Source organism: Diabrotica undecimpunctata, chromosome 2 (assembly GCF_040954645.1).
Source record: "Diabrotica undecimpunctata isolate CICGRU chromosome 2, icDiaUnde3, whole genome shotgun sequence".
NCBI classification, from domain to species: domain Eukaryota; kingdom Metazoa; phylum Arthropoda; class Insecta; order Coleoptera; family Chrysomelidae; genus Diabrotica; species Diabrotica undecimpunctata.
Window position 1 is genome coordinate 3,082,230 of NC_092804.1, and position 14,741 is coordinate 3,096,970.

The following is a 14,741-nucleotide window of genomic DNA, read 5'->3' on the forward strand; positions in this document are numbered from 1 at the left end:
GCTCGAACTAGCTATTTATTCAATGCTTATATAAATACGGGAAAAAATTCTGACGGTATTGGACTTACAGAGGAACAGAAAAGATACAGTAAGCCGACACAGGCTGTTATGCGCTTAACTACTCCTCTCTATGGGACCAACAGATCTATAACCTTTGACAACTGGTTTACATCTATAGAACTGGTAGAGGTATTGAGGAGTAAAGGTCTAACTTGCATTGGAACTCTCCGTAAGAATCGTAAAGAAATTCCTCCTATCTTCTTACCCACCAGACGACGAGACGTGGGAACGGCAATTTACGGATTTACAAAACACATTACTTTACTTTCACACACAACACATAAAAATAAAGCCGTAATTTTGGTATTATCATCTCATCACGCAGCCACTGAGGATACAGATACTAAAAAACCACACATAATAGTGGATTATAATTCAACAAAGGGTGGTGTCGATTCAATGGATGAAAAATGTGCCAAATTTACAAGCAGTCGTCGAACTCGCCGTTGGCCTATGGCTATATTTTTCAGAATGTTTGATATAAGTACAGTAAATGCTTATATTCTTTATGAATCTTTTAAAAATAATACTCATTTAGAAAGGCCCAATTTTATTGAAAAACTGGCATTTCAACTTATCCAACCTCAGCTACACAGAAGACTAGAAAGTTCCTCTTTACCTAGAAAACTAAAGTTGAGCATATGCGAGATACTGAATCTATAGATGAACCTCAACAGCGTCCAGAAGTAAGAGTGGAAAAATTAGAAAAAAGGAAGGACTGTTCTTACTGTCATTATAAAAAGAAAAGAAGAACAGCTTATGTCTGCTTTCATTGTCAGAAACCAATTTGTTTGGAATGTGCGAAAAAAATTTGTTTGGAGTGCGCTACACTCTACCAACTTTAGTGACTGTCAGTTTTTTTTTGTGTGAACATTTTTTAAAAATATTATTGTTTTAATGTTTCTTACTCTTTACTTAACCCGATTATAAATTTTTATCAATATAGTTTAATTTGTTTAATTTTTATCACATTTTTTTTTCAGGCGTAAAAATGTCCACAAAAAACCGATACATTCTTGTTATAATATTTTTTATTTTAATAAATACAGATAAACTATATTAATTACTGTATTTTTTGGATAACTAATACTTTCAGTAAGTCATTGCAATATTTTTTTGCATCAAGGTATATAAAAAACAAAAAATATTCACTAAAATGTTAAACCCGTCTGTCAGGCGGTTAGTTAGTGTTTACGCCATTGATTTAAGGTGTTAGTACTCAAGGGTTAAGATCAGCGAAGATAGCAGTTTAAAACTCAAATACTGTGAAGGAAGCCAAGAAAAAGCCATTAATTCTGGATGCAGGTATATTCAGAAAGTAAGGTTGTTGGCACGGTTGCGGTGAAAAAACTTGCGTGTTTCACATCGACTTATCTCTGTGAGTCTTCTTTCTCCGCATATGCTTACATTAAAAACAAATATAGAAACAAACTTCAAGCATTAAGGGATTTGAGGGTCAAACTTACAAAGATTCCCATAATGATAAAGGATATTAAAGAAAACATCATCAAAACAGTTTAATTCATCACATTAAGTAAGGATATTTGAATATTAAATGTACTGTATTTTATTGATCTGAAATAAAATTTATATTGAAATCAATGGATGCTCAGAATTGTATTTTTTTCATTTTTTGTAGTTTCTCAAATCGCTTCAAGGGTTGGTGTGCCTCGAAATATGTTTAGCCCTACAAGGGTGTCGCGACTAAAAAAGTTTAAGAACCACTAGCTTATAGTATAGAAAACTTCCTCACGTTTTAATGTGACATAATCTAAAGAGAAATATAGAAGTAAAGAGACATACGGAAGGAAAAATACAAATGTCTAAAGAAAAATAATTGTGAATTAAAAAAGTATCAAAATATTATAGTAATAGTTACTCACCTTCACCACTTGATTCATTTGTGGACGCCGCCTTCTTCTTTCTAGTACTCATTTCCTTCTTACCACCATCGACGATGTTTTCCTTACTACTATCATTCAATTTGCCACTCGTATCACGGACCTTAACATCACTATTACTTTTGAATCGGGTTTCTTCTGCATCGGCCACAATCATATTTCTAGATTGTCGTTTTTCCTCTAAAGGTAAACTTTGGTTAACAGAACTACTTCTTCGTGTTCGTCTTCTTGGCAGTATATCATGCTCTACAAAACTGCGAGCTTGCCCTAAACTGGATTTGCTTCTTAATTTGGCGTTTTGAACAAAATCTTCGCGATCACCTGACGAGATTCTCTCACCAAGACTGGTTTTACTTCTAGTTCTACGAGAAACGTTATTTTCACAGTCTGATTCACCCTCATCGTCAGTTGTGTAGAAAATGTTGTCGCCTAAGCTAGTTCGGCTTCTGGTTTTTCTACACCAATCATCATCGTCGGTGGCAATGTCTGAAATTCTACCAAGTAAGCAACTTTTGCTTCTCCTTCTACGAGCTGGAATTATTTCTTCTGCCTCTTCGTGAAAATCACTAATTCTTCTACTATATCTTGTTTTACGTGGCGAATCGGCTAATAACTCCCTGGGGCTCGTTTTATCTAGGTCTTTGAGCTTTCCAGTAGAAGCAAATTCGTTGTTTTGTTCTAGTTTTTCGTCAAGACTAGTTTTAGCTCGTTTAAGTTCTTTATTATCTTCATTTGATGAGCTTTTGGTAGTCTCAGTACTTGTTAATTTGTTTATAGTCGAGACTTCTTCGTCTAGCAAGTTTTCAGATTGATTTGATGTTTCTTTTCGTCCTGTGAATAAGGTAGGAACATTTTGTGTACTAGTATATTCTGTTTCTTGACTATTTTCTAAAATAGAGTTTGAATTGTTGTTTTTTAGCAAATTTTTACTCTTTATTTGACCGTTAATTCTAATTTTCAGATCATCTACAATTTTGTCCACTTGTAATGTACTACGTTCATTATTGGCATCTAATCTTTGACTTAGACCTAGATCTTCACAATTACTAATTATTGATTCCCTCATTTCTTCTTCTGTCATTGTTTTTCTAGGTCTTCCAGATCTTCTCTTTACTGTTACTATATCATCGTCCGTGTTTATGTTTTTTTGTCCATTTTTGAGGACAGGGGAGTTATCTAGCAGAGAATTATGTTCTGTAAGTTTGCTTTGAGAGTTATCTTCTTTAATGGAATGTTTTCTTGGTCTACCCCTTTTCCTTTTTGGTGTACCAAGCGGTGACAACATACCAGAGCTGTCATTCATTGTAGTAACGTCTAATGTGTCATTTTGGCTCTTACCTGAATCTATTGGTTCTTTAGTATCTGTAGAACCATTGTTTTCCGAATTTTGAGGTAGATTCGGGGATAACATGACCTGCGGAGCAGATTCATTCTGTGTTGTGTCTGTAACTTCTCGTTTAAGAGCTGTATCTTTGATTGTTTTGTCTAGTCTTCTTTTGGGAGTAGTATCTGATGGTAGTAATGTCTCGTTCTTTTCCACTTTTTGACATTGGCTCGCATTATCTGTTGTATCTGTACCGTCAGGTCTACTAGGTGTAGTTTTGTTTGATCTGCCTGATTTCCTTTTTGGAGTAATATCTGGTGATAGTAATGTCTCGTTCTTATCTACTTTTTGACACTGAGTTGTATTTAAAACCAGAGACGTTACCGCGTTTAGAGAACCAGATTCATGCTCTGTTGGGTCTGTAACATCTCGTTTATCAGGTTCACTTAATGTCATTTTTGGAGTATCTGGTGACACTTGCTGAAACTGATTTGCGTTTATAATTGGAGAGGTATTTAAAGCATTAGTTTCATTATTTGTTGTATTTGTAACCTCCCGTTTTTGGGGCGTATGTTTGCTACGTCTGCCTGCTTTTCCTTTTGGAGTAAAACCTGGTGTCTTTGGTGTTTCTTTGTTTTCTACTTCTTGACACTCACTTGCGTTTAAAACTGGAGTTTTTGTCAAGTCTTTTACGGAACTAGATTCATTCTCTGAAGTAATTGTATTAGGTTTATGTTTGCCTGGAGTAATATCTTGTGCTATGAAGGTTCCAATCTTTTCCGTTTGTTGAGATTGATTTACGCTTACAATTGGAGGCGTTGTTAAGGTTTTTAGAGAATCAGTTTCGTTCTCTGTTGTGTTGGCAACATCTCGTCTATGCGGCGTATGTTTGCTACGTCTGCCTGCTTTTTCTTTTGGAATAAAATCTGGTGACTTCATTGCTTCATTCTTGTCTGTTTCTTGACACTGATTTGCATCTAAAATTGGAGGCGTTGTTAAAGCTTCCAGAGAATCCGATCCATTCTTAATTTCCGTTGCAACTTCTTTACGTAGTGTATATTTGCTAGATCTGCCTGCTCTTCTTTCTACAGGAGCAATATCTGGCGTTGACATCGCCTCACCCTTCTGAGCATTTTCATGGTTTTCTAACACCTCTGTACATTCCCGTTCTAATTCTTGCTGAACCTGTATATGGTTCTTAGATGTCTGTCCTTGTGATCTCGTTGATCTTCTTTTTGACAACAGTAAGTTGTTAGACTCTAGAGTAAGGTCTAATTTATCTCCATCTGTTTTGTTAGACTCCAAGCTGCTTTTTACACCAACAGTAACATGTTGTTTTATTTCTTTTTGTTCTCTACTGATATCTAAATCCTTTGTTAAAACTACTGCACTATTTTGTTCCTTTTCTTTTGACTCTCGCTGCAAAAATGCTTTTGGAACACTACAACTGTCTAATGATCCATTCTGATTACCTAAATCATTCTCTTTTGCTGTACTTCTTGAAGTATCAAGTGGTTTCAAAGTATTGTCGTTATTTTGGGCTACATTCAGTGTATCACTCAGATTTCCTTTAGTTTCTTCAGTTTTTGCTAAACGTACAGTACATACTCGGTCTTTATCTTCACCACTCTTGGTAGATTTTGTATTTTTTCTTCCATTTTCAGTTTCTATATTAGTTTGCGTTGTATTACACGACATTTCAGTTTCTTTACAAATTAAAATGTCGTGTGATTCCACACTAACAGCACCTTCGGCACTATTACTAGTATTATTATCTTGTTTCTGTAAGTTTTCTGTCGGAACATTCTGGTTAGATTGCTTTGGTACAATTTTGGGCTCCAAATTTTCAATATTTGGTTCAATAATTGAGCTTCGACTCTTATTTTCTTTGTCTCTATTAATTTCTTCTTCACTAAGCAATAATTTGTTACTTCTGTTCACTTTTTTAATACTTTCAACACCAGCTTGAGTAACCTTGGAACTAGTTTGATTTTTGACAGGCTTACTATTCGATGAATCATTTGTGGATTCCTGTAGTTCATTTGTTGTAGTATGTGTAGTTTCAACTGGTAGTACACTTTTTATTTCAGACTGATTTGCGTCACTAGCAGATTTTTGGTTGCTACAAGTGTTGTGATCATCATCCACAAGCATTTCTATAATTCTTCGTGTTCTACCTCTGAGATTATCAGTTGGAGATAAAAAGTGATTAGTTGAAGAACCTGGAGAACATACAGAATTAAGATCTACTTTGTCTGGAGCTTCCAGTTCTTTCAGCGAAGAATTTGAGCTCATACTATCTGTTAGATTAGATGTAGAGCTTGAGGGCTTTTTATTATAGTGCCTAGATTTTAGACACTCACTTAATTTCTCATTAGTGGTAACTTTACACCGTCTTCCTTCGCTTTCACTAATCTTTTGGATTATGTTTTTTAGTTCCAATATTTCTGGCGATTTTTTCAATTTGCTGGAAAATTTTGTAGGGGATTTAGGTGTGGGCGACTTGTTGGCATCAGTTTCTTCGACTGATTGAATTCTAGATACTCCTTGATCAGATGTTGAGCATTGTGGTTCAGTATTACTCTTATCATGGTCGATAGCTTTAACTTCTAATGCTTGTTGATGGGATTCCTTCGATTTTGAGCAAGTGTTTTGACCTATTACTGGTAAATCCTCATTTTTAGATGTTGATGGGAGATTGTGTGTTGTAGAATTTGGTTTAGGCCCACAACTTTTCGGTTCTTGTTTTCTGTTTGCCTTCACCTTGATCTTTTGTTCTTTGTTCATAAACACATCAAGTAGAGGACATTCTTCTTTTTGGAACAACTTAAGAAAAGCTGGATTTTTTAACAGTGGCGATTTATATTCTTCTTTGTCAGGAACAGGTATGACATCTATGAGTTGTAAAATCATTTCGCGAGATCCCGATTTCTTTTCGTTTGTAGTTTTTGAATCATGTTGTGAATTATTTAATCGAGTGCTCCGTCTTTTGGTCTGTTTTGCTTTAGGTGCTTCCGTAGGTGTCCTGAGTGGATGTAAAATTATTTTGAGTTGCTTTAAATAGTCCTCGTTTCGAGACACTTCGGAGTCTGATACACACTTCATCTTTTCATTTTTCTCTTTATTAGAAACTCGTATATCAGGATTACTAGTGGTTTTTGTAAGCTTCGCTTTTGGCTTGTCACTAAAGGCAGAAGTTTCCTTTGTGATGTTAACCATGAGTTGTTGTTTGTTAAAGTCAGTTGAAGTGAGAGTTTTTAAAACCGGTGTAGTTTTTGTCGTTTTGAAATCCGTCTGGAGATTTACTGTTAATTTACTAAAAACTTCATTCGTTTTTGAACAATTTGTCGGTTCTGAAGGAGTACTAGGAGCAGTAGATGATCTCAATTTGCGTGTTTCACCTGAACATTGACTTGTCGGTTCTGAAGGAGTACTAGGAGCAGTAGATGATCTCAATGTGCGTGTTTCACCTGAACATTGACTTTCTAACAAAATAAGTTCTTTACTTTTATGGGGGGTCATATTTTTGGTTTTATTGGTATTGTCTTTAGTGACATCAGATCTTAACGTTCTTCTTTCCCTTGGTGTATCATTTGTTGGTGTTTGATCAATGTAAGATTCGGATTTGCTTCTTGTGTTGGGGGTCGATTTGCTTCTGTGTGATTCTTTGTCCTTTTGAACATTTTTATCCAGTCTATTTGTTTTGACAGTTGTGGAATTTGGTGTGGAGGTTCCGTTCGAACTAAAAAATTCAACTTCATGTTCATCTATCGTTAAATTATTTTTCTTAACAACAATATCAGACTTGTTAGGTGATATATTCACATCATTTTTTAATAAATAATTACTGCTAAGCTTAGAATTTGCAATGGCTCCGTTGAACTTGTTTTTAACGTCGCTGATTGCTGAACTCCCTTGCTTTACAGGACTTGATGCTTCTGTCGATGAATTCAATGATTTATTGACCAGTACATGATTGTGCTTGTTTTTAACGTCACTGATTGCTGAACTCCCCTGCTTTACAGGACTTGATGCTTCCGTCGATGAATTCAACGATTTATTGACCTTTACATGATTCTGCTTGTTTTTAACGTCGCTGATTGCTGAACTCCCTTGCTTTACAGGACTTGATACTTCTGTCGATGAATCCAATGATTTATTGACCAGTACATGATTCTGCTTGTTTTTAACATCGTTGATTGCCGAACTTCCTGGATTTACAGGATCCGATGATTCAGTCGATGAATTCAACGATTTACTGACCAGTACATGATTCTGCGGACGAGCTTTCACTCTAATTTCCGATAGGAGAAGAAAGTCTTCTGGAAAATCTACACACCAGGAGTCATCCCCAAATTGTAAAGCTTGGATCGTAATTTCCGAAGCGTCAGAAACATTCGCGTCTAAAATACTAGGTTTCGAGGGTTTCTCGGGTATTATAGAAGTATCGGGGAGTCCGAAACTCTCTATAATAGCACTCTTCTTCAACGACTTTCGTGGATTACCATAAGTTTTAAGAGGTGTCTTTGAATTATTACGTTTATCCCATGGAGAAGTCGTAAGATTGGGTTTTGATAGAAGCTTTAAAATTTTCGAAACATCTTCTTGTTCTAAATTGCCGTTGTTGTCTTGGAATTGATTTGTACTCATTTTAGAGGTGCTAGCACCTGCTTTAAAATGATATTTGTCGTTTGTACTTCCAGATCTATCAGTTTTAGTCGAGAAAATTGGATCGTCTGTATCGGTAAAGATTGCTATTATATCATTATCTGTTGTTTCCATTGAGGTTTTCTTTACTATATCTGCAATGATATAAAATAATTAGGTGTATGCCATACAATAATTATGTAAATGCAAGTTAGCAAGTTAATTAAATAAAGAATTTGACAGATAACCAGTTTTGCTAACAGGGACAGTAACAGCAATGGTCATCAAAATAACACACAAATCGCTAAAGCACTTCAAGGGTATCTAATGGAAATTGCTAATGATCTTTTATCATATAATTTGACTAGTCAGGATGTGTCAGACTGTTACAATCAGGAAACTAAAAATGGATCACTAATTGTGACAAAATTGAGGTCTCGAAATATTAAAACAAAAAGGTATTAAAGGAAGGAAACATTATAAGATAGACTCAAATATGATAAATTGTATTACAGACACATATTAAGAACTTAAGCAGAAAAATAAATAAAAGTCTCTTTATTTTGAGAAATCTTTCTAAATGCGTCTCATTGGAGACTATATGTACTATTTATCACTCCATATTCCACTCACATCTTTCATACTCTATCCTTGTCTGGGGTCATGCAGCTCACCTGACACTCACAGAGTATTTGGTCTGCAGAGAAAGGCAGTGAGGGTCCTTGCTGATTTGGCATTTAGGGAAGACTGTCGTCAGGCTTATGAGAGATTGGGAATTCTTACTGTAACAGCACAGTACATTCTAAAAAACCTTTAATTCCTGAAGAGGAATACCAATCTTTATAGAAGTCACGAAGATCAGCATGGTTACGATACTGGGCACAGACAGAATATTATATGGATTCAAAAAATTGGCGTTTGAAAAGGTGTCAAAATGGAACCAGGGTATTAAGCAATAAAATGTTTTAATGTTCTGCCTGAAAATATCAGAAACTTGCCTGAGAAGGAATTTGAAAATATAGATAAAAAATTCCTTTTGAAGAACTATGCAATTATGGATATATTGCAGTGTATGTGTATATAGACAAGGAAATTGGAGCTGTAGGGATATTTATTAAGGACTGTTTTGATTATTCTGAAGTCTATAGATATAACATGAAATGTTCAATACTTTTCTTACAGATTGATAGTCATTTGATAGTGAGAGAAGTATATAGACCTCGTGGTTTCTATCACAATATCTCTTGGGAGTACTGGATATGTCCTTAAACATGTTTATGAAAAAAACAATACCAATCTGGATATTTGGCGACTTTAATATAGACCTGATCCAAGAGAATTTACCACAAAAATGAAGAAGTCAAACACTCACTTCCAATGGTTTTAAAATACTGAATAAAACTGTTCATACAAAAACTATCTACCACTCAGCTACTTGCATTGATTTTATAGTGACCAACACCTTAAATTATGATACTAAGCTTTATTTAGTGGATGAGTGTTTAGGTGATCACCAAATCTAGTTATTAAAATTGGTAAACTCATCACATAAGTCTACCGAGAAATATATGGTAACAAATATTTATTTATTTATTAAGGGGATCACCCCAATGACAGTAAAATGCAATAATACTGAAATAATAAATTTATGAAAGTACAAGAGACCTCTTAGTTGACTCAAACTGGTCTAAGGTCTACATCTGAGTTATTCAACAATCTCATATATATTTGTAACATACTGTGTAACCATATGATGTTTGATGAAGGGGGATATTAAAAGTAGTTAGTTATATGGCGCAAATCTAAATATGGAACATTAAATCTGATTTCATTCAGCAGGTAAGAGCAATCAATATGACTATTTTTATTTAATTTTAAAAATAAAAGCATCACCTGAAATATCCTGCCTAATACTAAGTGGTGGTAATCCTAGTAGTTGCTTGATATTAGTATAATCATGATTAACAACAATATTATGAGTTCTAAATGCCCAGTATCTCAAGAACCTATGTTTAACAGCCTCTAATGTGTCAATATGACATTGAAAGTAGGGTGACCAAACTATACAACAATATTCCAAGATGGATACAAGGCAACAATAAAATAATCTAGTCTAACATAAATATAAACAGAGAGCAGTTTAGAAATCAAAACACTCTGGTAATCAAATCTGGCGTGAACTTAATTCATTCTGGCGCCGACATAATTCAAAATCATAAGAATTTACTTAAATAACCTTGGTAAAAAAAAACAGTAAAAACCATTTTTGACAAAACAGTGATCCTTGGTTTAATATTATATTGCACAACCTTGTTTTCAAACGAGATTTCCACTATAGAAAGCATAAACAATTTCCAAATAGTAAGCTTCTGCAGGATACCTATAGATCTGTGCAAAAAAAATATGGTTAACATTAAATCATATTATCCACAACTCAAAACAAACAAAAAAAGACAGTAACAACTCATAAGTTACAATATCATAATTCTACATTCAATAGAGCTGAGAGAAGTATCAGAAACCATATTAGAGATGTCATAAGAATACTAAAAAGAAAGGGGAAATCTCCAGACTCTGATGATTTTAGTGTGGATATTATTACAGAGTTTTTTTTTATTTATTTATTTATTAACGGGATACCACCCAATTCAATATATACACAAAGTATTACAAGTATTATCTAGTGATACAATAATTACAAAGATATAGCAAATATGTATGAAAATAATTGGCGATGCAGCCATATAGAAAAAAAAAAAACGAATATTAAAACTATATAAAGCACATAGCAAATACAAATCACATAAAATTACAAAATTTTTTTTAAACACATTCTACAGACATTTTCCGAAGCGCACAGCAACAAATCAAAGTCTATTCTATTTCCATTTAGAATGATTCTACTCAGTGGAGAATGCCTACCAAAATTAGAGCGATGAAATTTAATTGCAAAATTATGAGATGTTCTAGTAACTCTAGAGGGAACATTAAAGTCGATTAGAGACAGTAGATCATTGCAATTAATTTTTGAATTCAGTAGTTTATGAAGAAACAAAACATCAGCATACATCCGTCTGGAAGATAGCCTAGGAAGGTTTAATGTATTTCTAATTTCTGAGTAGGAATGGTCGCTTAAAGGTTTGTGTAATTTAAAACTTAAGTACCTAATGAATTTATTTTGGACTTTTTCAAGCTTGGCTATATGGACTTCATAAGTGGGTGACCAAATGACTGAGCAATACTCAAGAACAGATCTTACTAGGGAAATGTAAATCAGTCTGATGGAATTAATGTTATGCAAACATCTAGAGGTTCTAATAATGAAGCCTAACATTTTAAATGCCTGGTTATTCACATAATCAAAATGAGCGCCAAAATTTAGTTTGGAATCTAATTGAACACCTAGATCTCTTACAGTTGAGACAGCCTTCAGTGGTTCTTCAGCTAATTTGTAATTATAAGAGAGGTTGTTAATTCTTCTACAGAAACTAATAAAGTGACATTTTCCAACATTAATGCTCATTTGGTTCCAATTGCACCATGCCATAATTTTGTTAATATCAATTTGGAGTTTTTCACAATCTGAGACGTCTTTGACAATTCTATAGATTTTTAAATCATCAGCAAATAGCAAAAATTTAGAGTTAATTAGAGATTTAATGTCATTAACAAATATTTTGCAGAGTTTGCAGAGGAGCTGCCACCGATTATAACTAAATTAGTTAACCTCTCTCTTATCATAATCTGCAGTCATATTTCCAACCACAGACACACACAAACTCTCTCTTATCACTGGATTAATCCCAAAAGGAGGGGACTCAAAGCAACCTGGAAGTTGTTGATCAATATCTCTTTTAACAGCCATGTCAAAGTTCTTGGCATCATGTGTAACTAACCAAATTGTACAGCTCTTTAATTCATACAGCTACTGGTTTAAGAGGCAATATGGTTTTAGACATGATTCAAGCACAGTTTCCGCTACTATTGACTGAATTACAGACATATACAACAAATTAGACACAATTAAGTTATGTATTTGTATCTTTGCATTTTGCAAAAAGCTTTTGATACACCTGACCATGACATACTTATTTTAGTGCTTGAACAATATGGGATAACTGCAATGGCTTTAGTTTGGTTAAGGGATTATTTGACTAGCAAAATACAAAAAGTAACAATGTGCTAAGCATAGAAGATATTGCATGTTTAGGTCCTCAAGGTTCTATATTTGGATCAACACTTTTCCTGGTTTATATGAATTCAATATCTAATTTACCGTTGCAGTCCATGTTGTATCTGTATGCTGATGACACTGGTCTTCTGTATGCCAATAAAGATCTACGAAAGTTAGAAACTGATGTGGAAAAGGACTTAATCGAAATAGATGAGTGGTTTAAGTATCACAAACTCACTTAATATGAATAAGTGCAGTTATATCATAATTTCAAATGAAGATCCACATATGGAGATGCAGTTAAACTTTGGAAAATTCAAATTTAATAAAAAGGAGATGATCAAGTACCTTGGATTGCACATAGATAAATGACTTAATTAAGAACAACACATATTATCATAAAATAGCAAAAAAAAAAATAGAAAAAAAAACGTGTCTGTAAGAACATAGGTTACTGAATCAAATTATGTAACTAAAAATATCTTATTTTAACTTTGTAAAACTATTGTTATTGTAAAATTTTATTTATAATGTCATTGTTAATTTAGTACTCATAAAAACAACATAACTGCAACTCTTGGTTTATTAATGTGTTTTTGAATTAAACTTGTATATTGCAAAATTAATAAACTGGAAAAAACATTAATAATACTGTTTATTATTTTTGTTTAAGGAAACATTCTAGTCTTAAAACTTAATGCAAAGATTCCTTTTGGTATACAAAATATTTTGAGTTATAGAAACCAATAGATCTTCATCTCATATTCTTATGCCTTTTACTTTTCTTCAACGAAAAGTCCTAGAATCTAGAATCTTGAAACTTTGTACATCAGGTCCACTTGGTATACAGAAGAATCATATTGAATTTGGGATCAATAAATCTTTGGGGGTTTTAAAAAGATCTTCTTCAGACCTAATTACATAGTTATTAAACTCTTTTTAGCTAAATTTTTACATTTAAACCATATAGCAAAAAACAACTGCTGCAAAGCTTTTCTGTCATTAACCCTCTATCTTCGATCCAGACTGTAGGGTTGTACTTGGTACTCAAACAGGTCCCAAACTGCAGAAGGGTCGGGGAAAGAATTTTTGGTGGAAATTTAATTTAAAAATTTTGATTACACTAGGAGAATATACTTCCATATTTCATGCAGATTTTGAAAGAAATTAACATATCAGGGATAGCCATTAAATCCAAGATAGTTTGTATTCTTAAAGTCAAGTACCAACACAATGGACATGCTGAATACTAAGAAGAAAATAAAAGTAAACATGAACTATAACTATTTGTTTTAAGTTTAAAAAGTAGAAATCTTATCATATATTTCTGACTACTAACAGTCTCTTGTGGAACATTGTAATCTCTGCAATATACCAACTTAAACAAAGACTACATACCTATTCTCAGAGGTATGTAGTCAGTATACATAAGGTACTTTTCGAAAAAAGTATGTATCTCAAAAATTTAAAACCACATAGTTATGTAGTGAATGCTGCAAAATTTGACATGTATTTGTAATAATCCATAGCTGGATACTTAAATGAAATAAATCCTTTACAAAGCAGTCACAAATATACATTTACACAACAATAACAATTATAATAATATGTCTTACCATTTTCTGCTCCATTTCCAAAAGAGGTGGATTCAGTATCAGATATGCTATTTGCAGTTTTTCCAATGTCCTTGTTGACAACTGCTTGTTCAGGTCCATCATCTGGAGCACTACTCTTTTGACTTGATTGAGGATCATTTCTGTTATTAGTGGATGTACTGGCAACTGAAGACTTCATTTCATTTTTCATGGATTTTTGTTCTACAATGAAAAATTGGGATTATTGTGGAAGTATGAGTTAAGTGTGCTGTATTCTACTGATAGAAATAACACAAAAACATACAATTGCAACATACCATGTGGTTGTAATAAGTTTTACTGTGAAATTTTTGGACCACTATTATTAGAATATATGACTGGAAAAATCAACGGAATGAAATTCTTAAACTACAACCAGTGAACCAGTACAGATGTACATATGTTATCGTGTATCACATAAGAAACACAAGCAACGGGTGGGATCACCAAATATAGTAGGTAGTAGAAATTACTAAAAATCGGTAGATCTATGCAGTTAGCTCTTTGTATAAGACAAACTCAACTTAAGTAACAGAACTAAAAAAATCCGTAAAAATATCAGCAAAAATGTAAATTTCCCATTAACACCCCAATATTTTTGTTGAATTAAAAATTGGACCAACTTGCATTTTTGTGTAATTGTGGTATTAAAGAATCATCTAGTACCTAACGAGTTTTTATGCCCTGATCAATTCATTAGAAATAAGCATTTAAAATCAGTAGCTTATTTTAATTTCCTTTTAATTATTGATATTGAAACAACAATAAATACTCCGTCCCATCACAACATTTCCCTCTTTTTAAAGCTTACAGGGCAAACTGGAATGAAGTTAGTTGACTTGACGCTAGATTTTTTGACATTTAAAAAATTCTGTCATAATCATTCTGTGATCATATGATTTATTTAAAGATTTTCATTGTTAGAACATTTTTTATACATTTATACAAGTAATAAAATCTAAGTAAGGGTATGCCATAAATTTAGTAATTCTTCCGTTTAT

The 14,741-nt window shown here is 33.3% G+C and overlaps 1 protein-coding gene across 3 annotated transcripts in view; it reads right to left on the reverse strand.

Moving 5' to 3' along the window:
* Window positions 1-14,570, reverse strand: part of LOC140434079 (uncharacterized) — a 37,922-nt gene extending 23,352 nt beyond the window's left edge. Inside the window, exons 1-3 of one of the 3 annotated variants that reach the window (XM_072522101.1) lie at window positions 14,407-14,570; window positions 13,723-13,923; window positions 1,944-8,087 (exon numbers count right to left, since the gene is read on the reverse strand). In XM_072522101.1, the coding sequence (XP_072378202.1) occupies window positions 1,944-8,087; window positions 13,723-13,912 (6,334 nt within the window). In that variant the 5' untranslated portion in view covers window positions 13,913-13,923; window positions 14,407-14,570. Of the gene's footprint in view, window positions 1-1,943; window positions 8,088-13,722; window positions 13,924-14,018; window positions 14,167-14,367 lie in introns of those variants that run through there. The other 2 variants (XM_072522102.1, XM_072522103.1) reach the window with 2 other exon arrangements.
* Between the last annotated feature and the right edge of the window lie 171 nt (window positions 14,571-14,741).